The sequence below is a fragment of the Oncorhynchus keta genome, chromosome 16 (genome assembly GCF_023373465.1).
Source record: "Oncorhynchus keta strain PuntledgeMale-10-30-2019 chromosome 16, Oket_V2, whole genome shotgun sequence".
Classification (NCBI taxonomy): Eukaryota; Metazoa; Chordata; class Actinopteri; order Salmoniformes; family Salmonidae; genus Oncorhynchus; species Oncorhynchus keta.
In genome coordinates, this window is record NC_068436.1 from 5,717,014 (window position 1) to 5,742,602 (window position 25,589).

At 43.6% G+C, this 25,589-nt stretch overlaps 1 protein-coding gene across 1 annotated transcript in view; it reads left to right on the forward strand.

Moving 5' to 3' along the window:
* Window positions 1-24,100: 24,100 nt before the first annotated feature.
* LOC118395681 (histidine-rich glycoprotein-like) overlaps window positions 24,101-25,589 on the forward strand; it is a 28,567-nt gene continuing 27,078 nt past the window's right edge. Inside the window, exon 1 of the mRNA XM_052464342.1 lies at window positions 24,101-24,249. Coding sequence (XP_052320302.1) covers window positions 24,101-24,249 — 149 coding nt within the window. The remainder of the gene's footprint in view (window positions 24,250-25,589) is intronic.

Here is a 25,589-nt window from a genome sequence, read left to right on the forward strand (position 1 = left end):
CTAGAATAATCTGGTTGACTGGCAGATCTAGAAGATCATGGCTGACTGGCAGATCTAGCTGCCCTATGCAGACTGACAGCTCCTTGCAGACTGACAGCTCCTTGCAGACTGGCAGCTCTTTGCAGACTGACAGCTCTGGCTGCTTCTTGCAGACTGATAGCTCTGGCTGCTTCATGCAGACTCACAGCTCTGGCTGCTTCATACAGACTGACAGCTCTGACTGCTCCATGCAGGCTGACAGCTCTGACTGCTTCATACAGACTGACAGCTCTGGCTGCTTTATGCAGACTGACAGCTCTGACTGCTCCATGCAGGCTGACAGCACCCTGCAGACTGGCAGCTCTTTGCAGACTGACAGCTCTGGCTGCTTCTTGCAGACTGATAGCTCTGGCTGCTTCATGCAGACTCACAGCTCTGGCTGCTTCATACAGACTGACAGCTCTGACTGCTCCATGCAGGCTGACAGCTCTGACTGCTTCATACAGACTGACAGCTCTGGCTGCTTTATGCAGACTGACAGCTCTGACTGCTCCATGCAGGCTGACAGCACCCTGCAGACTGGCAGCTCCTTGCAGACTGACAGCTCCTTGCAGACTGACAGCTCTGGCTGCTTCATGCAGACTGACAGCTCAGGCTGCTCCGAACAGGCAGGAGGCTCCGGCAGCGCTGTAGAGGAGGAAGGCTCTGATAGCACAGGCGGGAGACTCCGACAGCACAGGAGAGGCGCACTGTAGGCCTGATGCGTGGTGCTGGCACTGGTGATACTGGAGCGAGGACACGCACAGGAAGCCTGGTGCGGGGAGCTGCTACCGGAGGACTGGTGTGTGGAGGTGGCTGTGGATAGACCGGACCGTGCAGGCGCACTGGAGCTCTTGAGCACCGAGCCTGCCCAACCTTACCTGGCTCGATGCCCACTCTAGCCCGGCCAATACGAAGGGCTGGTATGAACCGCACCGGGCTATGCACCCGCACTGGAAACACTGTGAGCTCCATAGCATAACACGGTGCCTGCCCGGTCTCTCTAGCCCCCCGGTAAGCAAAGGGAGTTTGCGCAGGTCTCCTACCTGGCGTAGCCATACTCCCTGTAAGCCCCCCCCAATAATTTTTTGGGGCTGCTTTTCGGGCTTCCATCCGAGTCGCTGTGCTGCTTCCTCATACCAGCGCCTCTCCGCTTTCCGCCTCCAGTTCTTCCTTGGGACGGCGATATTCTCCAGGATGAGCCCAGGGTCCTTTTCCGTCTAATATCTCCTCCCAAGTCCAGAAGTCCTTTGATTGCTGCTCCTCAAAATTAACAGGGAGAGTAGGCTCAGGCCTGACTCCTGACTCTGCTACTCTCTCCCTGAACCCTCCCCAATACATTTTTGGGGGTGACTTTCGGGTTTCTTTCTGCGCCGCCGTGTCTTTCTCTTCGACTCCATTCTCCTATAGCCCTCTTCGCACTGCTCCAGCGAATCCCAGGCGGGCTCCGGCACTCTCTCTGGGTCGACCGCCCACCTGTCTATTTCTTCCCACGTAGTATACTCCATACCTCTGCTGTCCATAACATCCTCCCTTCGCTGCTGCCTGTTACCACGCCACTCGGTCCGTGTGAGGTGGGTGATTCTGTAACGGCGTTCTTCGTTTGTTGAAAGAGAGTCGGACCGAAATGCAGCGTGGTGGTTACTCATGTCTTTAATGAGACAATCGCGATACATGAAATAACTTCTACAAATGCAAAACAACAAACGGAACGTGAAACCTAATTACAGCCTATCTGGTGAAACTACACAGAGACAGGAACAATCACCCACGAAATACAAAGTGAAAACCAGGCAGATAAGTACTTAGTTTAGGAGACCAAACTGAACGATAATTTATAGCCAAAGATCTCAGTTTCCATTATGTAAGCACTCTCAGAGAATTCATTTATGGACACTGAATTCATCTGAGAGTCACAGGACTATGGTGAAGCGCATATAATTAAAGATGGTACTTTATGATAACTCTGACTTGTGTGTGGTTTGTTCTCTCATGATTCGGTAATACAGGAAATTTCCACGACAAAGGTAGGGGAGAAACCCAGTCAGTATCTGGTGTGACCACTATTTGCCTCGTGCAGCACGACATCTCCTTTGCATAGAGTTGACCAGGCTGTTGACCAGGCTGTTGATTGTGGCCTATGGAACATGCTGTCGTACACGTCAACCCAGCGCAACCCAAACATGTCTCACATGCCTCGTGAGTATGCAATCCACGGAATAACTAGGACATTTTCAGCTTCCTGGAATTATGTACAGATCCTGTTGACATGGGGCTGTGCATAATCACATGAGGTGATGGTGGTGGCCTCAGGATGTCGTTACATTTTCTGCGCATTCACTCTGTTCTTAACGTTGACATCAGCAAACCGCTCACCCACACGACGCCATACATGTGGCCTGCGGTTGTGAGGCCGGTTGGATTTTGTTAAGGGATTTTTTTTTATCAATAATGACTAATTATGTATACATTTCAACCAGGACTGAATAATCAGAATACTATTATGTTACTGTATAGATGTATGAATTTTCTTTTAATCCTAGTATTGAATATAATGTGTGTAAATATAATCAAGAATTAGAACAATGACTGTCTGTTCCTTGGTAGAAATGAATGAACTTATCGTCAGTCTGGCTAGAATGCTTATCTACACAGGAAGACCTTGGCTCAGTCATAAATTATATAAAATTGGTGTGGGAAGGCTTGAGATACTGCCTTTGTATCAGGGTGAAGAAGAGACGGGACAGTTCGAAAACTAATGACGACATTTTCAGTTTATAACCTGTGGAAAACTGTATCGTGTTCAGTACTCTCGAGAATAAACGCTACAGATTGATTTTGAGACTGGTCTCTGTCCATTTTATGCAAATAAGAGTCTTACAAATTCTTAGGAGTGGACAGAGTGTTTAATTTAATTGGGTATTAAAACATATAGGAATTTAATTCCCGTAACAGATATACTGGCAAATTCTTTAAAATTACATTTATTATTATTATTACATTTCAGGTGGCGTATTATGTTAGTGAAATGAACATTAAAATGTATCTTGCGACAGTGCTGGTAGACATTCCTGCAATTGCACACTCCCTCAAAACTTGAGACATCTGTGGCATTGTGCTGTGTGACAAAACTGCACATGTTAGAGTGGCCTTTTATTTTCCCCCTGCACAAGGTGCCCCTGTGTAATGGTCATGCTATTTAATCATCTTCTTGATATGACACACCTGTTAGGTGGATGGATTATCTTGGCAAAGGAGAAATGCTCACTAACAGGGACAGAAATACATTTGAGAGAAATAAGCTTGTTGTGCATATAGAACATTTCTGGGAAATTTTATTTCAGCTCATAAAACATGGATCCAACACTTTACATGTAGGGTTTACAGTTTTGTTCAGAAAGTATTCATAAAACTTGACTTATTCCACATTTTGTTGTGGTACAGCCTGAATTCAAATATACATTTTTGTCTTATCCATCTACATGCCCATAACGATAAAGTGAAAACATGTTTTTTTAGAAATGTATCCTAATGTTTAGAAAATGTAATGCATAAATATCCAATTTACATAAGTATTCACACTCCTCCTGAGTGGGTACTTTGTAGAAGCCCCTTTAGCAGCGATTATGCCTGTGAGTCTCAAAGCTTTCCACACCTGAAATGTGAAACATTTTCCCATTATTCTTTTTGAAATTCTTCAACCTCTGTCGAATTGGTTGTTGATCATTACTAGACAACAATTTTCAGGTCTTGCCATAGATTTTCAAGTAGATTAAAGTCAAAACTGGAACTCGGCCACTCAGGAACATTCACTGTGTTCTTGGCAAGCAACTCCAGCTTAGATTTGGCCTAGGTGAATTCAACTCCCAGTGTCTGGTGGAAAGCTGACTGAACCAGGTTTTCATCTAGGATTTTGCCTGTGTTTAGCTACATGCCATACATTTTTTCTTCTGCAAAACTCCACAGTCCTTACCGATTACAAGCATACCCATAACATGATCTAGCCACCATTATGCTTAAGAATATGGAGAATGGAACTCAGTAATGTGTTGTATGGGATTTGCCCCAAACGCAAAACTTCATATTCAGTTCTCTCCAATCACATCCGTTAAACTACTGTTTAAAAGTCACCATTGACCTCATGTTGAAATCCCTGAGCGGTTTCCTCCCTCTCCGACAACTGAGTTAGGAAGGACGCCTGTATCTTTGTAGTGACTGGGTGTATTGATACACCATCCAAAGTGTTATTAACAACTTCACCATGCTCAAAGGGATATTCAATGTCTGCTTTGGTTTTGTTTTACCCATCAACAGTAGGTCCTTCTGTGGCTCAGTTGGTAGAGCATGGCGCTTGTAACGCCAGGGTAGTGGGTTCGATCCCCCGGGACCACCCATACGTAGAATGTATGCACACATGACTGTAAGTCGCTTTGGATAAAAGCGTCTGCTAAATGGCATATATTATTATATTATTATCTACCTATACGTGCCCTTCTTTGAGAGGCATTGAAAAACCTCCCTGTTTTATTGTGGTTAAATCGGTGTTTGAAATGCACTGCTCGACAGAGGAACCTTTACAGGTAATTTTATGTGTGGGTGCAGATATGAGCTAGTCATTCAAAAACCAGGTAAAACACTTTCATTGCACACAAAGTGAGTCCATGCAACTTATTATGTGACTTGTTAAGCACATTTTAACTCCTTGACCGTATTTGGGCTTGCCATAAGGGGTTGGAAACTTATTGACACAAGATAGTTCAGCTTTTTCTTTTATATTCAAGGGGTGTGAATATTTTCTCTAGGCACTGTATATTCAGTATAAGGTAACATACAAGCAATTCATGGAAGCAGTAAACAGGGGATTCTGTGGATAATAAACAACTATTATAAAGAGCAGTGTAATTACACGTTTGGGACACATGATGGTGCCAAGCAACATATTCCTGCACAAGAGGACTGCGAAATATATGTAAAAATATGTGACTCACCACCTGGATTCGGTCTTAGGAGGCAACATTTGAATTTCAGTATGTTACATTGGATAAAAGTAGAGACTGGTATATGCTTATGTGGAAAAAGTTACTTGGGCCCCAGAGAGGGGAGAGTTCAGGCTTGTCTTTATATGTAAACATATATTTTAAACCATGTGAAGGGATGATTGAGGGGGAACCAATTATCTCTTGGCTCCACAATGTCTGTGTGCCAGTCACTCCCTACATTTCCCATTGGGGAGAGGAGGATGGCAGTGTCTGGAACCATTGTATGTTCCCTCTGAGGTTGCCCTTATCTTGACCTAGAGGCTCACTCTTCTCTCCGTGAGCTTGTCCAGGAGGGGTTGTATTTTTGATGGGAGTGTCTAGAATTGACAATTGATATATGCCATTGGATGAGTGTAACGGTTCTCTTCTATCTCCTCCTCTGACGAAGAGGTGGAACAAGGATCGGACCAAAATGCAACGTGATGATGATTCATGATATTTTAATGAAGGAAAAAACTATACATGAAGAAACTACAAAATAATGAAATGTGAAAACCGAAACAGTCCTATCTGGTGCAAACACAAAGACAGGAACAATCACCCATGAAATACTCAAAGAATATGGCTGCCTAAATATTGTTCCCAATCAGAGACAACGATAATCACCTGACTCTGATTGAGAACTGCCTCAGGCAGCCATAGACTATGCTAGACACCCCACAAAAACGCACCACAATAACCCATGTCACACCCTGGCCTGACCAAATAAATGAAGACAAACGTACATACTTCGACCAGAGCGTGACAGACCCCCCCCCCTAAGGTGCGGACTCCCGGACTTACATCAAAACAATAGGGAGGGTCCGGGTGGGCGTCTGTCCATGGTGGCGGTTCCGGCTCGGGACGTGGACCCCACTCCATCAATGTCTTAGTTCCTCCCCCTCGCGTCCCTGGATAGTCCACCCTCGCCGCCGACCATGGCCTATTAGTCCTCACCCAGAACCCCACTGGACTGAGGGGCAGCTCGGGACTGAGGGGCAGCTCGGGACTGAGGGGTAGCTCGGGACTGAGGGGAAGCTCAGCACTGAGAGGAAGCTCAGGCAGGTAGTTGGCTCCGGCAGATCCTGGCTGGCTGGCGGATCTGGAAGAGTCTGGTTGACTGCCGGATCTGGAAGTGTCTGGTTGACTGGCAGATCTGGAAGAGTCTGGCTGACTGGCAGATCTGGAAGATCATGGCTGACTGGCGGATCCTGGCTGACTGGAGGATCTAGCTGCTCTGGCTGCTCCATGCAGACTGGCAGCTCTGGCTGCTCCATGCAGACTGGCAGCTCTGGCTGCTCCATGCAGACTGGCAGCTCTGGCTGCTCTATGCAGACTGGCAGCTCCATGCAGACTGGCAGCTCTGGCTGCTCTATGCAGACTGGCAGCTCTATGCAGACTGGCAGTTCTGGCTGCTCCATGCAAACTGGCAGCTCTGGCTGCTCCATGCAGACTGACAGCTCTGGCTGCTCCATGCAGACTGACAGCTCTGGCTGCTCCATGCAGACTGACAGCTCTGGCTGCTCCATGCAGGCTGGCAGCTCAGGCTGCTTCATGCAGGCTGGCAGCTCAGGCTGCTTCATGCAGGCTGGCAGCTCAGGCTGCTTCATGCAGGCTGGCAGCTCAGGCTGCTTCATGCAGGCTGGCAGCTCAGGCTGCGCTGAACAGTCAGGAGACTCCAGCAGCGCTGTAGAGGAGGAAGGCTCTGGCAGCGCTGAACAGGCGAGAGACTCCGGCAGCACAGGAGAGGAGGAAGGCTCTGGCTGCGCTAAACAGGCGGGAGACTCCAGCAGCGCTGTAGAGGAGGAAGGCTCTGGCTGCGCTGAACAGGCGGGAGGCTCCGGCAGCACTGTAGAGGAGGAAGGCTCTGGCTGCGCTAAACAGGCGAGGCGCACTGAAGGCCTGGTGCGTGGTTCTGGCACTGGTGGTACTGGACCGAGGACACGCACAGGAAGCCTGGTGCGGGGAGCTGCCACCGGAGGACTGGTGTGTGAAGGTGGCACAGGATGGACCGGACCGTGAAGGCGTACTGGAGAGCCTGAGAGCATGACTGGCACAGGACGTGCAAGGCTAGTTAGGTACACAGGAGGCCTTGTGCGTGAGGCTGGCACAATTTTCACCAGCCGACTAACACGCACCTCAGGACGAGTATGGAGCGCTGACCCAGGTGCCATTAAATCCCCGACACGCTCCGTTGGGCGAATATCGTATTTAAAGCACCAAACTAGCAACTCCCTCATAACTCTCTCCTCCACTTTCCCCATTATCTCCTCCACAGTTTCTGCTTCACTCACCTCCAACACCGGCTCTGGTTCTGGTCTCCTCCTTGGCTCCTCACGATAAACAGGGGGAGTTGGCTCAGGTCTGAACCCTGACTCTGCCACACTCTCCCTGAGCCCCCCCTCCCCAATACATTTTTGGGGCTGACTCTCGTCTTCTGTCCGCGCCGCCATGCTTGCTTCGCCAACTCCATTCTCCGATAACCTGCTTCGCACTGCTCCAGCGAATCCCAGGCGGGCTCCGGCACTCTCTGGGTCGACCGCCCACCTGTCTATTTCCTCCCAAGTAGTGTAGTCCCGATATTGTTGCTCCTGCTGCCGCTGTTGCTTCTCCTCATACCAGCGCCTCTCAGCTCTCGCCGCCTCCAGTTCTTCTTTGGGGCGGCGATATTCTCCAGGCTGATCCCAGGGTCCTTCTCCGAACAATTCATCCTCCCATGTCCATTCCTCTCTTTGTTGCTTCTGCTGTCGCTGCCTGTCACCACGCTGCTTGGTCCTGGTGTGGTGGGTGATTCTGTAACGGTTCTCTTCTATCTCCTCCTCTGACGAAGAGGTGGAGCAAGGATCGGACCAAAATGCAGCGTGATGATGATTCATGATATTTTAATGAAGGAAAAAACTATACATGAAGAAAATACAAAATAATGAAATGTGAAAACCGAAACAGTCCTATCTGGTGCAAACACAAAGATAGGAACAATCACCCACGAAATACTCAAAGAATATGGCTGCCTAAATATGGTTCCCAATCAGAGACAACAATAATCACCTGACTCTGATTGAGAACCGCCTCAGGCAGCCATAGACTATGCTAGACACCCCACAAAAACCCATGACAAAAACGCACCACAATAACCCATGTCACCGCCTGGCCTGACCAAATAAATGAAGACAAACATACATACTTCGACCAGAGCGTGACAATGAGGTAATGTTTTGGTTCTAAGTGATACCAAGAACGAGATAAGAACTTAGTTTAGGAGACCAAACTGAACGATAATTTATAGCCAATGCTTTCTGGCTATGTGTGTCTTTGCCATAAAGGATCTCAGTTGCCATTATGTAAGCACTCTCAGAGAATTCATTTATGGACACTGAATTCATCTGAGAGTCACAGGACTATGGTGAAGCGCATATAATTAAAGATGGTACTTTATGATAACTCTGACTTGTGTGTGGTTTGTTCTCTCATGATTCGGTAATACAGGAAATTTCCACGACAAAGGTAGGGGAGAAACCCAGTCAGTATCTGGTGTGACCACTATTTGCCTCGTGCAGCACGACATCTCCTTTGAATAGAGTTGATTGTGGCCTGTGGAACATGCTGTCGTACACGTCAACCCAGCGCAACCCAAACATGTCTCACATGCCTCGTGAGTATGCAATCCACGGAATAACTAGGACATTTTCAGCTTCCTGGAATTATGTACAGATCCTGTTGACATGGGGCTGTGCATAATCATGCTGAAACATGAGGTGATGGTGGTGGCCTCAGGATGTCGTTACATTTTCTGCGCATTCACTCTGTTCTTAACGTTGACATCAGCAAACCGCTCACCCACACGACGCCATACACGTGGCCTGCGGTTGTGAGGCCGGTTGGATTTTGTTAAGGGATTTTTTTATCAATAATGACTAATTATGTATACATTTCAACCAGGACTGAATAATCAGAATACTATTATGTTACTGTATAGATGTATGAATTTTCTTTTAATCCTAGTATTGAATATAATGTGTGTAAATATAATCAAGAATTAGAACAATGACTGTCTGTTCCTTGGTAGAAATGAATGAACTTATCGTCAGTCTGGCTAGAATGCTTATCTACACAGGAAGACCTTGGCTCAGTCATAAATTATATAAAATTGGTGTGGGAAGGCTTGAGATACTGCCTTTGTATCAGGGTGAAGAAGAGACGGGACAGTTCGAAAACTAATGACGACATTTTCAGTTTATAACCTGTGGAAAACTGTATCGTGTTCAGTACTCTCGAGAATAAACACTACAGATTGATTTTGAGACTGGTCTCTGTCCATTTTATGCAAATAAGAGTCTTACAAATTCTTAGGAGTAGACAGAGTGTTTAATTTAATTGGGTATTAAAACATATAGGAATTTAATTCCCGTAACAGATATACTGGCAAATTCTTTAAAATTACATTTCAGGTGGCGTATTATGTTAGTGAAATGAACATTAAAATGTATCTTGCGACAGTGCTGGTAGACATTCCTGCAATTGCACACTCCCTCAAAACTTGAGACATCTGTGGCATTGTGCTGTGTGACAAAACTGCACATGTTAGAGTGGCCTTTTATTTTCCCCCTGCACAAGGTGCCCCTGTGTAATGGTCATTACATTTACATTTAAGTCATTTAGCAGACGCTCTTATCCAGAGCGACTTACAAATCATGCTATTTAATCATCTTCTTGATATGACACACCTGTTAGGTGGATGGATTATCTTGGCAAAGGAGAAATGCTCACTAACAGGGACAGAAATACATTTGAGAGAAATAAGCTTGTTGTGCATATAGAACATTTCTGGGAAATTTTATTTCAGCTCATAAAACATGGATCCAACACTTTACATGTAGGGTTTACAGTTTTGTTCAGAAAGTATTCATAAAACTTGACTTATTCCACATTTTGTTGTGGTACAGCCTGAATTCAAATATACATTTTTGTCTTATCCATCTACATGCCCATAACGATAAAGTGAAAACATGTTTTTTTAGAAATGTATCCTAATGTTTAGAAAATGTAATGCATAAATATCCAATTTACATAAGTATTCACACTCCTCCTGAGTGGGTACTTTGTAGAAGCCCCTTTAGCAGCGATTATGCCTGTGAGTCTCAAAGCTTTCCACACCTGAAATGTGAAACATTTTCCCATTATTCTTTTTGAAATTCTTCAACCTCTCTCGAATTGGTTGTTGATCATTACTAGACAACAATTTTCAGGTCTTGCCATAGATTTTCAAGTAGATTAAAGTCAAAACTGGAACTCGGCCACTCAGGAACATTCACTGTGTTTTTGGCAAGCAACTCCAGCTTAGATTTGGCCTAGGTGAATTCAACTCCCAGTGTCTGGTGGAAAGCTGACTGAACCAGGTTTTCATCTAGGATTTTGCCTGTGTTTAGCTACATGCCATACATTTTTTCTTCTGCAAAACTCCACAGTCCTTACCGATTACAAGCATACCCATAACATGATCTGGCCACCATTATGCTTAAAAATATGGAGAATGGAACTCAGTAATGTGTTGTATGGGATTTGCCCCAAACGCAAAACTTCATATTCAGTTCTCTCCAATCACATCCGTTAAACTACTGTTTAAAAGTCACCATTGACCTCATGTTGAAATCCCTGAGCGGTTTCCTCCCTCTCCGACAACTGAGTTAGGAAGGACGCCTGTATCTTTGTAGTGACTGGGTGTATTGATACACCATCCAAAGTGTTATTAACAACTTCACCATGCTCAAAGGGATATTCAATGTCTGCTTTGGTTTTGTTTTACCCATCTACCTATACGTGCCCTTCTTTGAGAGGCATTGAAAAACCTCCCTGTTTTATTGTGGTTAAATCGGTGTTTGAAATGCACTGCTCGACAGAGGAACCTTTACAGGTAATTTTATGTGTGGGTGCAGATATGAGCTAGTCATTCAAAAACCAGGTAAAACACTTTCATTGCACACAAAGTGAGTCCATGCAACTTATTATGTGACTTGTTAAGCACATTTTAACTCCTTGACCTTATTTGGGCGTGCCATAAGGGGTTGGAAACTTATTGACTCAAGATAGTTCAGCTTTTTCTTTTATATTCAAGGGGTGTGAATATTTTCTCTAGGCACTGTATATTCAGTATAAGGTAACATACAAGCAATTCATGAAAGCAGTACACAGGGCGAGAAACATCAAAATTAAAGTAACAAAAAAAAGGAATTAATAAAGTAAAGAATCTAAAAGACAAAACAAAACACAAAATAAATTTTTTCGCAGTTGTGTTGTTGTGTATTCTGTGGATAATAAACGACTATTATAAAGAGCAGTGTAATTACACGTTTGGGACACATGATGGTGCCAAGCAACATATTCCTGCACAAGAGGACTGTGAAATATATGTAAAAATATGTAACTCACCACCTGGATTCGGTCTTAGGAGGCAACATTTGAATTTCAGTATGTTACATTGGATAAAAGTAGAGACTGGTATATCATACACATCATTTTTGAGGAACAATCGGAAAGTAATTCTACTTTGAAAATTGGTAAACTCACTTTTGAGAAAAGGGTCTTTGAAATTGTTGGTACCTACTGGAGAGCTCTCCTTTGTCTACACCCATTCAGCATTATTCACACCCTCTTAAGCCAGCCCCACACATCTCTTCAAGGATGCACATGAGGTCCTGAGTTAAAGACTAAAAGCGGTAGTAGCCTACAATAAGGAACAATTCCAGGTAAACAGAGTGTCCAGATAAAACTATTTTATAAATATTAGATGATGCTTACCCAGATACACTTGTCTAAATTGATGGGTCATGTGAAAGAAATGCTATAACCCCCAGCCACATCCAGTGGTGGAAAAAGTACTACATTGTCAATCTTGAGTAAAAGTATAAATCATTTCAAATTCCTTATATTAAACTAGACGGCACAATTGTATTTAAAAAATAAAATTACAGATAGCCAGGGGCACAATGTACTTAAGTATCAAAAGTAAAAGTATAAACCATTTCAATTTCCTTATATTAAGCAAACCAGACAGCACAATATTATTTTTTATTGATGGATAGCCAGGGGCACTCCAACACTCAGACATCATTTAAAAATGTGGCATTTGTGTTTAGTGAGTATGCCAGATCAGAGGCACAATGGATGTGTCACGTTCTGACCTTTATTTCCTGTGTTTTGTATTTAGTTAGTATGGTCAGGGCGTGAGTTGGGTGGGCAGTCTATGTTTGTTTTTCTATGTTTTGGGGTATTTCTATGTTTCGGCCTAGTATGGTTCTCAATCAGAGGCAGGTGTCATTAGTTGTCTCTGATTGAGAATCATACTTAGGTAGCCTGGGTTTCACTGTGTGTTTGTGGGTGATTGTTCCTGTCTCTGTGTGTGCACCAGATAGGACTGGTTTGAGTTTTCACATTTTTTTGTTTTTGTTAGTTTGTTCATGTGTACCTTAACGTATTAAAAAGTACCATGGACAATTACCACGCCGCGTATTGGTCCTCTGATCCGTTTCGCCTCTCCTCTTCGGAAGAAGAGGAGGAAATTCATTACAGGATGACCAGAGATGTTCTCTTGATAAGTGTTTGGATTGGACAATTTTACCGTTAAAATGTAACAAAGTACTTGGGTGTCAAGGAAAATATATGGAGTTAAAGATACATTATTTTCTTTACGAATGTAGTGAAGTAAAAGTTGCCAAAAATATAAATAGTCAAGTAAAATACAGATACCACAAAACACTACTTGAGAACTACTTTAAATTATTTTGATATCACTGCCAAAATGCCTTCACAAGAAATACATTGACGTACTTTATATACTGTTACACATGCACTTATCACATAGTATTCCATACATAAGTTAAGGCCATGAAACCTGAGTAAGGAGCATGATGCAGGATTGCTGTGCTATGCAAATGGCGGACGGAAGACAGGGTGGTGCGGCAGGTGCCGCTTCACATTCGAATGCTGTAATTTTATCTAAACCATCAGGTGTACGCCGATCCCAGTTAAGTAACTCATGCAAAGAGTTAAAGCGCAATAATGCGTTTTATCTCCAGTACTCTGCCATGACTGTCAGTTATGTAGCTGCTCTACTGATAATCTCAGTGCGTCCTTGCTGGGATGACACAATCAGTCTACTACCGGAGAATATCAACACCAAACACATTGGTTCACCGTTCCACGGGAGCGGACAGTACACAGCATACCATAATGTTCTGAATAATGGCCAAGTCTACCTCGCTCCTTATTCTACTGAACCGCTTAGGCGTAACAAACACAAGTCCAACATTTATCGGAAACTGTTAAACTACCTGGTTTCTCTCGACTCACCCGGCTCCAGTATAGATTTTGACTCTTCAAACATACCAGAGTCGCTATATGCGATCCCTGACTCTGCTTCTGGTACGCAAGCTATTTTAATTAGTTCCCCGCATCCAGTGCAGGCGGAGGGATTGTTAATTGCGCTACCGAACTGCCCCTAATCAAAACGGCCTAAACCCAGCCTTCAGAAAACACCGAAATTTTTACTTTTTCAATGTGTCAATCACTCTCGAGTCATCTGGGACCCACGAGCTAAGCCCAAGGGACTACTAGGGGGCACTTGAACATTCGTAGTGTCATTCCAAAAAGTGATCAAATTCAACATCTACTCACAGACTCCAACCTTGACTTTCTCTGCCTCTCAGAGACATGGCTCCATAAACACTCTCCATATGCTGCTTTGATTGTGCCTGGCTACAATGTTTTCAGGAGAGACAGGATTGAAGGAAGAGGAGGGAGGGGTGTGATGATTTACATTAAAGAACATATCCGATGTAAACAAATTGAGTGGTCATATGATAATGAACTAGAATGTATCGGCCTGAACGTTACACTGTCTCCCCAAATGTATTTTACCCTCATTGGAATGTATAGGCCACCTTCCACCAAAAGTGTGTTTTTTGATCAGTTTAATACCATGCTTAGGGAATGTGATTTTGGGAAAGAGGTCATCTTAATGGGAGATTTTAACATTAATTATGAAGACAAGTGTTGTAGGAAAACCTCAAACGGATCACTAATACCTTTGACCTTACACAGCTAGTTAAAGGGCCAACCAGGGTGACTTGTTGCTCTAAAACACAGATTGATTTGGTGTTCAGTAATAAACCAGAGAGAGTGACTAAATCATTCAATATGGTTACTGGGCTGTCTGATCATAATCTGACACTTATAGCCAGAAAGCTGTCTAAGAGCAGGTTTAACCTCTCTACTGTTAGAAAGCCGGATCAACTCAGAATACCTAAGAGTGAATTAAACTATTTTGAAAAATCAATTAAGGGAATAAACTGGAATGATCTCTTGTCCTATACAGACGTGGAAGCTGGTAGTCAGGTTTTTCTATCCACAATCCAGACTACAATAAATGGCTTCCTAAAGAAAATCAAATCCAAACCTGGCCAAAAGAGCACTCTTCCTTGGCTAAATGGAGAAATCTGGAAATTGATGAAAGATCGAGATTATGCTCTAAAAACAGCCCTAAAATCTAAATTAGAGCATGACAGACGTAGGTTTACCATGTTGAGAAATAAGGTGATAAAAGAAATCAGACAGGCCAAGGCAAACTTTTTTATTAACATAATTGGTGAAGCAAAGGGAAATTCTAAATTGATATGGGAGAATCTAAAAAGTTAACAGGGAAAGACCATAGTAACACTGCAAAAGACTAGAAATCATGGTGAATAACAATCTAACACAGGATGCAGTTGAAATAGCAACAGCCTTCAATTCCTACTTTATTGACTCTGTTAGGTTACTGACACAGAACCCCTCCACTGATTTCTTGGGCTCAGTGCTAGTGAATGACACTCAACCTGTCTTCATCATAAGGGAGGTTTCTGAGTCAAAGGTGAACAAGGTGATTGCTCACTAAAGAACTCTAAAGCCAAAGATGTGTTTGGGATGGACTCTACCTTTCTTAAAAACTACAAAGAGTCACTCATTGGCCCCATTACTAAGGTCACCAACACATCTATTGGTCTCGGTGTGTTTCAAGGGTATGGAAGTCGGCCATAATAACGGCCATCTTTAACTCAGGCGACCCTGCTGACGTGAGTAACTACAGGCCCATTAGTATACTACCTGTGGTGTCAAAGGTTGTTGAAAAGTGTGTAGCAGAACAACTGATTGCCCACCTCAACAACAGCCCTTTCACATTACACTCCATGCGGTTTGGCTTCAGAGCGAAACACTCCACAGAAACGGCCAACTGCTTTCTTCTGAAAATGTGAAGTCCAAGATGGACAAAGGGGGTGCTGTTGGGGCTGTGTTTCTGGACCTAAGGAAGGCTTTTGATACTGTTAACCATGAGATTCTCATCACAAAATTGTCCAAGTTCAACTTTTCCCCTGATGCCTTGAGATGGATGAAATCATACCTTGAAGGCAGAACTCAGTGTGTCAGAGTGAGCAATGAGCTGTCGCCCACTGTAGCTATGATGTGGGCGTGCCCCAAGGGTCAATACTGGGGCCCCTCCTGTTCAGCCTGTACATTAATGATCTGCCTTCTGTCTGTACTGGGTCTGAAGTTCAAATGTATGCAGATGATACAGTGATATATGTGCATGCAAAGAGCAAACAACAAGCTGCACAAGAACTCACTACTGTAATGGTCCAGGTTACAAAGTGGCTCAGTGACTCGTGTTTGCATCTCAATGTGAAAAAACTGTTTGCATGTTCTTCACAAAGAGGGCAACAGATGCTACTGAGCCAGATGTCTATGTGTCAGGGGAGAAGCTCCAGGTGGTATCCGATTTGAAGTACCTTGGCATCATACTTGATTCCAACCTCTCTTTCAAAAGCATGTGAAAAAGGTAATTCAAATAACTAAATTCAATCTAGCTAATTTCCGATTTATACGAAATTGTTTGACTACAGAGGTAGCAAAACTGTACTTCAAATCTATGATACTCCCCACTTAACATACTGCTTGACTAATGGGCCCAAGCTTGCTGTACAACATTAAAACCTATTCAGTCTGTCTACAAACAGGCTCTCAAAGTGCTTGATAGGAAGCCCAATAGCCATCATCATTGTCACATCCTTAGAAAACATGAGCTCTTGAGTTGGGAAAATCTTGTGCAATACACCGACGCATGTCTTGTATTCAAGATCCTTAATGGCCTGGCTCCCCCTCCACTCAATATTTTTGTTAAACAGAAAACCCAGACATATGGCAGCAGATCCACAAGGTCTGCCATGAGAGGTGACTGTATAGTTCCCCTAAGGAAAAGGACCTTTAGTAAATCTGCATTCTCTATGAGAGCTTCCCATGTCTGGAATACACTGCCATCCGACACACATAACTGCACCACATATCACACTTTCACAAAATGCTTGAAGACATGGCTAAAGGTCAATCAGATTTGTGAACATGGTCCCTAGCTGTGTGTTGCCGCTTTCCATGTTGTCTGTAGCTTATGAGGTGTGGAAACACTTTGTTGCTTTTATGAATTTTGTCTTGCTGCTTTTTGTTCTGTCTGTATGCTATGTCTTGCTTGTCCTATGTTGCTATGTTGCTATGTCTATGGTGCTATTGTCTATATTGTAATTGTTTTTAATAACCTGCCCAGGGACTGCGGTTGAAAATTAGCCGGCTGGCTAAAACCGGCACTTTTACTGAAACGTTGATTAATGTGCACTGTCCCTGTAAAAATAAAATAAACAAAAAAAAAAAAACTAAAATGTACAGTACATAAACAGATGCACGCGCCATATATTTAAGTGGTGGACACTTGATACGGTCACATGATATTGTTGTGGTATGCCACAAAATCATGTTACACTGCAGATAGTGCTGATGACTGGCCTGTCCAAACCACACATGAACGAGGGAATCTATATTCAGAGAGCCTGTTTCTGTCCCGTCCTTGACTTTGGTGCAGAGCATGTGATGTCCGTAGGCTCTTCGTCACAAAACTCACTGATTTTGTCAAAAATATAGTTTGTCTAGCGATGTCCAGTCCAGGTGGTGCTTTTACAGGCAGAACATCTATTTAACATCTATTTATCTAACATTTATATTTTTTTATTTCACCTTTATTTAACCAGGTTGGCTAGTTGAGAACAAGTTCTCATTTGCAACTGTGACCTGGCCAAGATAAAGCATAGCAGTGTGAACAGACAACACAGAGTTACACATGGAGTAAACAATTAACAAGTCAATAACACAGTAGAAAAAAAAGAGAGTCTATATACATTGTGTGCAAAAGGCATGAGGAGGTAGGCGAATAATTACAATTTTGCAGATTAACACTGGAGTGATAAATGATCAGATGGTCGTGTGCAGGTAGAGATACTGGTGTGCAAAAGAGCAGAAAAGTGAATAAATATAAACAGTATGGGGATGAGGTAGGTAAATTGGGTGGGCTATTTACCGATGGTCTAAGTACAGCTGCAGCGATCGGTTAGCTGCTCAGATAGCAGATGTTTGAAGTTGGTGAGGGAGATAAAAGTTTCCAACTTCAGCGATTTTTACAATTCGTTCCAGTCACAGGCAGTAGGGAACTGTAAGGAAAGGCGGCCAAATGGGTTGTTGGCTTTAGGGATGATCAGTGAGATACACCTGCTGGAGCACGTGCTACGGGTGGGTGTTGCCATCGTGACCAGTGAACTGAGACAAGGCGGAGCTTTACCTAGCATGGACTTGTAGATGACCTTGAGCCAGTGGGTCTGGCAACGAATATGTAGCGAGGGCCAGCCGACTAGAGCATACAGGTCGCAGTGGTGGGTGGTATAATGTGCTTTAGTAACAAAATGGATGGCACTGTGATAAACTGCATCCGGTTTGCTGAGTAGAGTATTGACATCGCCGAAGTCGAGGATCTGTAGGATAGTCAGTTTTACTAGGGTAAGTTTGGCGGCGTGAGTGAAGGGGCTTTGTTGCGGAATAGAAAACCAACTCTAGATTTGATTTTAGATTGGATATGTTTGATATGAGTCTGGAAGGAGAGGTTACAGTCTAGCCAGACACCTAGGTACTTATAGATGTCCACATATTCTAGGTCGGAACCATCCAGGGTGGTGATGCTAGTCGGGCATGCGGGTGCAGGCAGCGAACGGTTGAAAAGCATGCATTTGGTTTTACTAGCGTTTAATAGCAGTGTTGTATGGCATTGAAGCTCGTTTGGAGGTTAGATAGCACAGTGTCCAAGAAAGGGCCAGAAGTATACAGAATGGTGTCGTCTGCGTAGAGGTGGATCAGGGAATCGCCCGCAGCAAGAGCAACATCATTGATATATTCAGAGAAAAGAGTCTGCCCGAGAATTGAACCCTGTGGCACCCCCATAGAGACTGTCAGAGGACCGGACAACATGCCCTCTGATTTGACACACTGAACTCTGTCTGCAGGGTAGTTGGTGAACCAGGCAAGGCAGTCATTAGAAAAACCGAGGCTACTGAGTCTTAAGTAATCCTTAAGTAATCATCCTTGAAGTCACAGCAATAACTTATTTATTTTATATCTATTATAACTCAACATTTTATTCGTGGAATTATGCACTTTAGTTCAGTATTACACAACAATGCTTTGAGTACAACCATAGCTGCTTTGACAACATCAACAGCAGCAACCACCACAATCACAGGAGCTGCCACCACATCCACTTCTGCTCCTACTACAACCACAGCTCCTGTCATTACAACCACAGATGCTCCAACTACAACCACAAATGGAGTCACAACATCCACAGTTTCTCCCACAACAACCACAGATGCTCCAACTACAACAACAAATGGTGTCACAACAACCACAGTTTTTCCCACAACAACCACAGGTGCTGCCATCACAACCACAGGTGCCGCCAAGGTCACCACAGCAGGCGTCATAACTACCACAGTTGCTCATTCAACAACCACAGCTGCTCCAACTACAACCTCAACTACGTCCAAGATGACCACCACAGTTCCTGCCATGACAGCGACAACATTTTTGAAAATGTTGTTTCTGAGATACAGTTCATATAAGGAAATCAGTCCATTGAAATGATTTGAAATGTGGCCCTCATCAATAGATTTCACATGACTGTGAATGCAGATATGCATCTGTTGGTCACAGACACCTTAAAATAAAGGATGGATCAGAAAACCAGCCAGCATCGAATGTGACCACCATTTGCGGAACTGGAACATGCTGTTGTACACGTCAATCGAGAGCATCCAAAACATGCTGAATAGGTGACATGTCTGGTGAATATCCAGGCTACGGAAGAACTAGGACATTTTCAGCTTCAAGGAATTGTGTTCAGATCCTTTGATCTTCTATTTCTCCTCACAATTGACCAACACTTTGTTACGTTCATATTTTTGTTCGGTGTTGGTTTGAAATTCACTGCTCGGCTGAGGGATCTTACAGATAATTGTATGTGTGGGGTACACAGTCTTTCATGTTGAACACTATTATTGCACACAGAGCGAGTCCATGCCATGTATTAAGTGAGTCCATTTTACTCCTGAATGTATTTAGTCTCGCCATATCAACTGGGTTGAATACTTAATGACTCAAGACATTTCATATTTTATGTTATTATGTTTTCATTCTTAAAACATAATTCCACTTTGACATTATGGGGTATTGTGTGTCGCCATTGACACAATGTCTCAGTTTAATACTTTTTTAATATTGGCTGTAACACAACAAAATGTGGAAAAAGTCCAGATCCTGTAATACAGCTATTCTTAGATCATTATCATTGGCATAATAATAGCCTTTATTTACTTTATCAAAGACGTGGTTTGGAGAAGTGCACATCCTGGGTGTCATCAATGGTTGTCTTCATACGTATGCGGAAACATATGGGTGTGCTGTCATTGGATAAATAACCTTGTATGTTTGTGGTTTTGGCATTTCCTTAGGAAAATTAGCTTGATGAAAACAAAATAAATGTATCACAAGGATTATGTAATAGATGAATTTATATTATGTATTGCAATCAAATACAATTTATACATTAAATGGGTCCAGGGGTGTAATCATTACAATGGTGTTTCTATTGAGCAAGTTCAGCAAACAGGGAGGGACCTTTCTGAATCTGTACAATAGAAACAATAGTTGTAGTTGTAAAACAGAAGATTTTGCAACTGTTTGTACAAATGATTGCACCCCTGGTATGTGTGTCAGTTGTCTGTGGCCTCAGCTGAGGATCAGGAGAGGGATGTGGATATCTTTTTTGATATGATAACAGCTGGTGAGGACTCAATTTACGATCTAGAGGAGGTAAATGAGTTTCTGGATCAGACTTTTGGGAAATCTGTCAAATTGGCAGATTATTTTGTTGCTGATAAGTTTGTGAGGTCAGCTGTGATGTTACAGAAGACGGTGGCGTTAGACCAATTGATTGAGAAGAAGTTGTTTCGCTTGAGGAAATATTTTACTGCTGTTGCAGCAGCAAAAGGTGGTGGGAAACGTGGTCAGGTTAAGAGAAGAATAAAATAATGATGATGATCATGCTTCATAGGGTGTCTTTTTTCGCTTTGGTTTCTCTGTGGTTTCTTCTGCTATTCTTTTCTCTTTTCTATATGTAGGTACTAAGGGTCGGTTCTCTCAATATTAATGGGGGAAGGAACAGGAATAAGAGGGCTTGGGTATTAGAAGTAATAAAACAGAAAATGCTTAATGTAGTTTTTCTACAGGAGACACATAGTGATGAGGAAAATGAGGTTGACTGGGGTATGTGGTGGGAGGGGCAGCATGTACTCAGTCATGGTACTAATTTCAGTGCTGGGGTGGCAATCTTGTTTTCCTCAGGTTTAGGGGTGACTGTGGTATCTACAACAGAGATTGTCAAGGGTCGGGTTGTATTGGTCAAGGTGGATGTTATGGGTTTAAAAAAAATGTTTTTAAATGTTTATGCTCCTAATGAGGGTACACAGCGTATTTCTATATTTGATCAAATAAGGGAAACCTTAAGACAGTGTGATCAAGAGGGGTGTATGGTTTTAGGAGGTGACTGGAACTGTACAGTGGATTTTACAGTTGATCGCACCGCTGAAGAACCTCACCTGCGGTCAGCCACTTGCCTGTCTGACCTATTAACTGAGTTTGAGCTTTCTGATGTGTGGAGAGGAAGGAATGCAAAAGATAGGCACATGGCTAAAGATTAATGAAGGTCGTATCAGTGCAGCAAGGTTAGACAGGTTGTATGTATCTGAGCAATACTGTAGTAGGGTTGGAAAGTGTGCCATTACTCCTGTGGGTTTCTCTGATCATCAGATTGTTACTGTTGATATTCACTAGTCATGTCCATGAAGGTCATCACCTTACTGATATTTTAATGTTAAATTGTTACATGATGTCTTGTTTTGTGACAGGTTTTTGTTGTTTTGGGAAAAATGGAGGGTTACAAAAGGGAATTTTGAGTCCTTGAGACAATGGTGGAGGGTTGGGAAGGCCCAAATACGATTATTTTGTCAACAGTATACTGCTCTGTCTCAAATTAAAGTTAAAGAGACTATCAAGGCCCTTGAACAGGACATCAAGTCTATTGAATTGAAGCTGCTCACTCAGAAAGACCCTGGACTAGTCATGAACTTACAGGACAAGAGACATGAACGGAGGTCGTTTCTGCATGGAAGAGTGAAGGGTGCCTTGATTAGGTCTCGTTTCTCTTCCCTCAAGGATATGGATGCTTCTAGGGCTTTTTTAAAAACCTAGGACAGTCGACATTGCAACGTAAACAGATGGTCTGCCTTCGTCTCCCTGATGGGAAGGTGACCGCGGATGACAGTGAAATGTGTCAACATGCCGTGGATTTCTACTCGGCCCTCTATAAGGCGGAGGATTGTGACTCTCTATGTACTGAACAGTTGTTACACGGTCTTCCTTGGACCTGAGCAGAGAGTCGCATTGGACTCTGACATTACACTGCAAGAGCTGTCCACAGCAGTTATGCAGCTCTCAACAGGCCGAGCCCCTGGCATCAATGGTTTACCATTGAGTTTTATTAGCACTTTTGGGGGTTTATTGGGGAGGATTTTTATGAAGTGGTGTGTGAATCTTTTCATGAGAGTTCTCTTCCTGTATCCTGTCAATGTGCGGTGCTTTCACTGTTGCCAAAAAAGGGGGGATTTGGCTCTCATAAAAAAATGGAGACCTGTTGCTTTGCTGTGCGCTGAATACAAAATTGTTTCTAAATGTCTCTCAAACAGGTTGAAAGAGTATCTGGGATTGTTGGTCCACAAGGACCAGTCCTACTGTGTACCTGATTGCTCTATTGTTTACAACTTGTTTCTGATAAGAGATGTTTTAGACATTTGTAAACTGTCTGATATAAATGTGGGTTTACTTTCTTTGGATCAGGAGAAGGCTTTTGATCGTGTGGACCACCAGTACTTGTTTAAAACAATGAAAGCCTTTGGGTTTGGGGATGTTTTTTTTGTCTTGGATGAATTTACTGTATGCTGGGGCCTCGTGTATGGTGAAGGTGGGGGGTGGTTTGAGTTGCCCCATCCCTGTCCAATTTCAGGGCAGTTATATAGTCTGGCGATTCAACCAATGCTTTGTTTTTTAAGAGCGAAGCTTACTGGTTTCTCTGTGCCAGGTGTAATGAAGGGTCCCACGATAGCACTGTCTGCGTATGCAGATGACGTGATAGTTTTTATTACAGGGCGTAACGGTTTTCTTGTGTCGAAGGAGAGGCGGACCAAAACGCAGCGTGGTTATTATTCATGGTTCTTTAATAAAAAAACTATACATGAATAGACTAACAAAACAGGAAATGTGAAAAACCAAAACAGCCCTATCTGGTACAAACACAGAGACAGGAAAAATCACCCACAAAACCAAACACCAAACAGGCTACCTAAATATGGTTCCCAATCAGAGACAATGACTAACACCTGCCTCTGATTGAGAACCATATCAGGCCAAACATAGAAATAGACAAACTAGACATGTAACATAGAATGCCCACTCAGATCACACCCTGACCAAACAAAAAACATACAAGAAACATACAAAGCAAACTATGGTCAGGGTGTGACACAGGGGTGAGAATGTTAAGGTTCTCTCAAAAGATTAAAGGGTGTATGAGGGGGCCTCCTCAGCTAGAGTCAATTGGGGAAAGAGTGAAGCGCTGTGGGCAGGTCATCTTCAAACGAGGTCCGCTCCATGGTTACCAGGGGGGCTTCAGTGGGGCTTCAATTGGATGAAGACATTGTTTTTTTTCTAGGCTCCGATGTCTTTCAGAAAAAGAACTGGGAGTGTGTATTGGAGAAATTGTGTGCCAGACTGTCAAGATGGAAATGGGTGCTGCCCCAGCTGTCTTATAGGGGAAGGGTCCTGGTAGATAATAATCTTGCTGCCTCTAACCTGTAGCACAGACTAATGATTTTGAAGCCACCAAAGGGTCTGATATAAGGGCTTCAGAGGACCCTTGTCAATTTCTTCTGGTCTGGACAGCACTGGATTAAAGCTGCAGTCCTGTACCTGCCACTGCACGACGGTGGGCAAGGCCTGGTGGACATTTCCTCTAGAATCATGGCTTCCCGACTTCAAGCAGCCCAGAGATTGTTGTACAGAGAGTCGAATCAGCCTACACATTGATGAGGAGAGCGGGCTGTTTGGGCTTAGACAAGCACCTTTTCCTCTTAAAGCTGGGGGGGGTGATTTGCCTGGCCTGACTCTCATTTTATGAGTCTGTTATGCAGGCTTGGAGAGTCCTTGTCAAGTCCCGTAAGGCCTGCACGCCACCTATGATGTGGCTTTTTGAAGAGCCTCTTTTTCACAACACTGCCATCCAGTCCCGTGTTTTGAGTTCAGCTAGCCTATGTTCATGCCTGTTAGGCGTGGGGTGTACCAAGCTGGGTCATCTGATGCGGAGCAGGAGCAGATCGTTGGAGGAGCTGGGAGAAAGAGCGGGGATCCGATCATCTCACCATTTGAGGAAGGTCGTTGCTGAGGTCTGTGACTCCTTGCCAGTACTTCATCTGCAGTATGTTACTGACACTTCCAATTCTGATCGGTGGAAGGAGGGTCTGGATTATGTGTTCCCTGCGCTGATTGTTAGTGCTGCGATGGGGGCAATCGAGGAGGACGTGGGGATGCTGCTTTCCTTCGATACCCCGGAGCTGGGGGAGTTCAAGGAGGTGGGAAAGAAGGCCATGTACAGAATACGTGTAAAGGTGGCCCATGCCTCTTCCCTGGAAGGGGTAAAATCGACGAGGTGGGCGGGTGTGCTTGATTGAGGTGCCTCTCCAAAAGGCTGTTGGCGATCATTATACAAACTGCCTATTGATAAGAGGACAGCTGACCCCCAATGGAGGATAATACATGGAGCTATAGCCACCAACATGCATCTGGTACACCTGGACCCTACTGTTGGGGAGGGGCGTCCATTCTGTGCTGAGTCTGAAACTCTGGCACATCTTTTTTTACTGTGTCCCAGGTTGGTTGGGATGATTGAACTGATCACTGATTAGTTCTCAACGTTGGGAGAGTTTTTTTCTTCCCAACTGTATATATTTGGGCCAAAGTACAGGTTCAGTCAAAGGGTGTAGAACAGTTTTCGGGGACAGGGGTCTGTGGATGTGGTGGGAATGCTGGAGGGAATGTTGGCAGCGAGACTAAGGGTTGAGTTTGCCTAATATAAACTTGTCAACAATATTGATCTGTTCTTGAGTATATGGGGTATTCAGAGGCTGTTGTGTTTAGTTACTGTGGAGGAGGAATTGGAGTTGTGTTTTTAATTGATGTGTAACTGTGGTATTGTGTGGTGGACCCCCAAACCCAATAAGATGATTTAAATCTCTCTCTCACACCATTGCATATCTGCTCAGTGCCTATTGTCCACCAGAATGGCTATATCATCACTGTTCTCTCTCTCTCTCTCTCTCTCTCTCTCTCTCTCTCTCTCTCTCTCTCTCTCTCTCTCTCTCAGAGTGGACTGTTCAGAGTGATTCATTCGTTTTGGAATGGATGTTTCGGCGGTTGCCTTTCTTCGCATTCAATGATACCGGATTCCTAGCTGCAGACTAGTAATTAATATCAAAGACTTGTTCTTATTCTGTCGGTATCGATAGTCTAAGAGTTTAACCACGTGGTATGGTTAAAAGATTCAGCAATGGTCTAGAACCTTTGTCCTCCCGTGATTGAGAGAAAAATCTGGGTTTTATTCAGAATTGCAGAAAAGGGGCTGTCCCTGGATGCCTGACCCTAACTGGGCTCACGGGCGGTTCTCTGATTTAGATCAACTCAAAAGGGAATTGGAGTTTCCTTCATTAAACAGTCCAAAATCCCGTTACACAATTTTACAAACAGTATCATACTCACTCGTTCATCTTATACAACAATTAGATGTAAACCTCATATCTGAGGCTATTATATAAACAGCGTTATGGTAATGTGGCCACACGTCTCCCATGAGCTTCCCCAAGTTGTAACAAACGGACCAGTTTGTAGCTGGATTCTTCACCGATCTTTTATACCTTCTCTGGAACATAAACGTTGTTCGGACCTCAAGTTCTGTGAGGTGGAAGGATTTCCTTTGTTCTCTATGAAAATGTA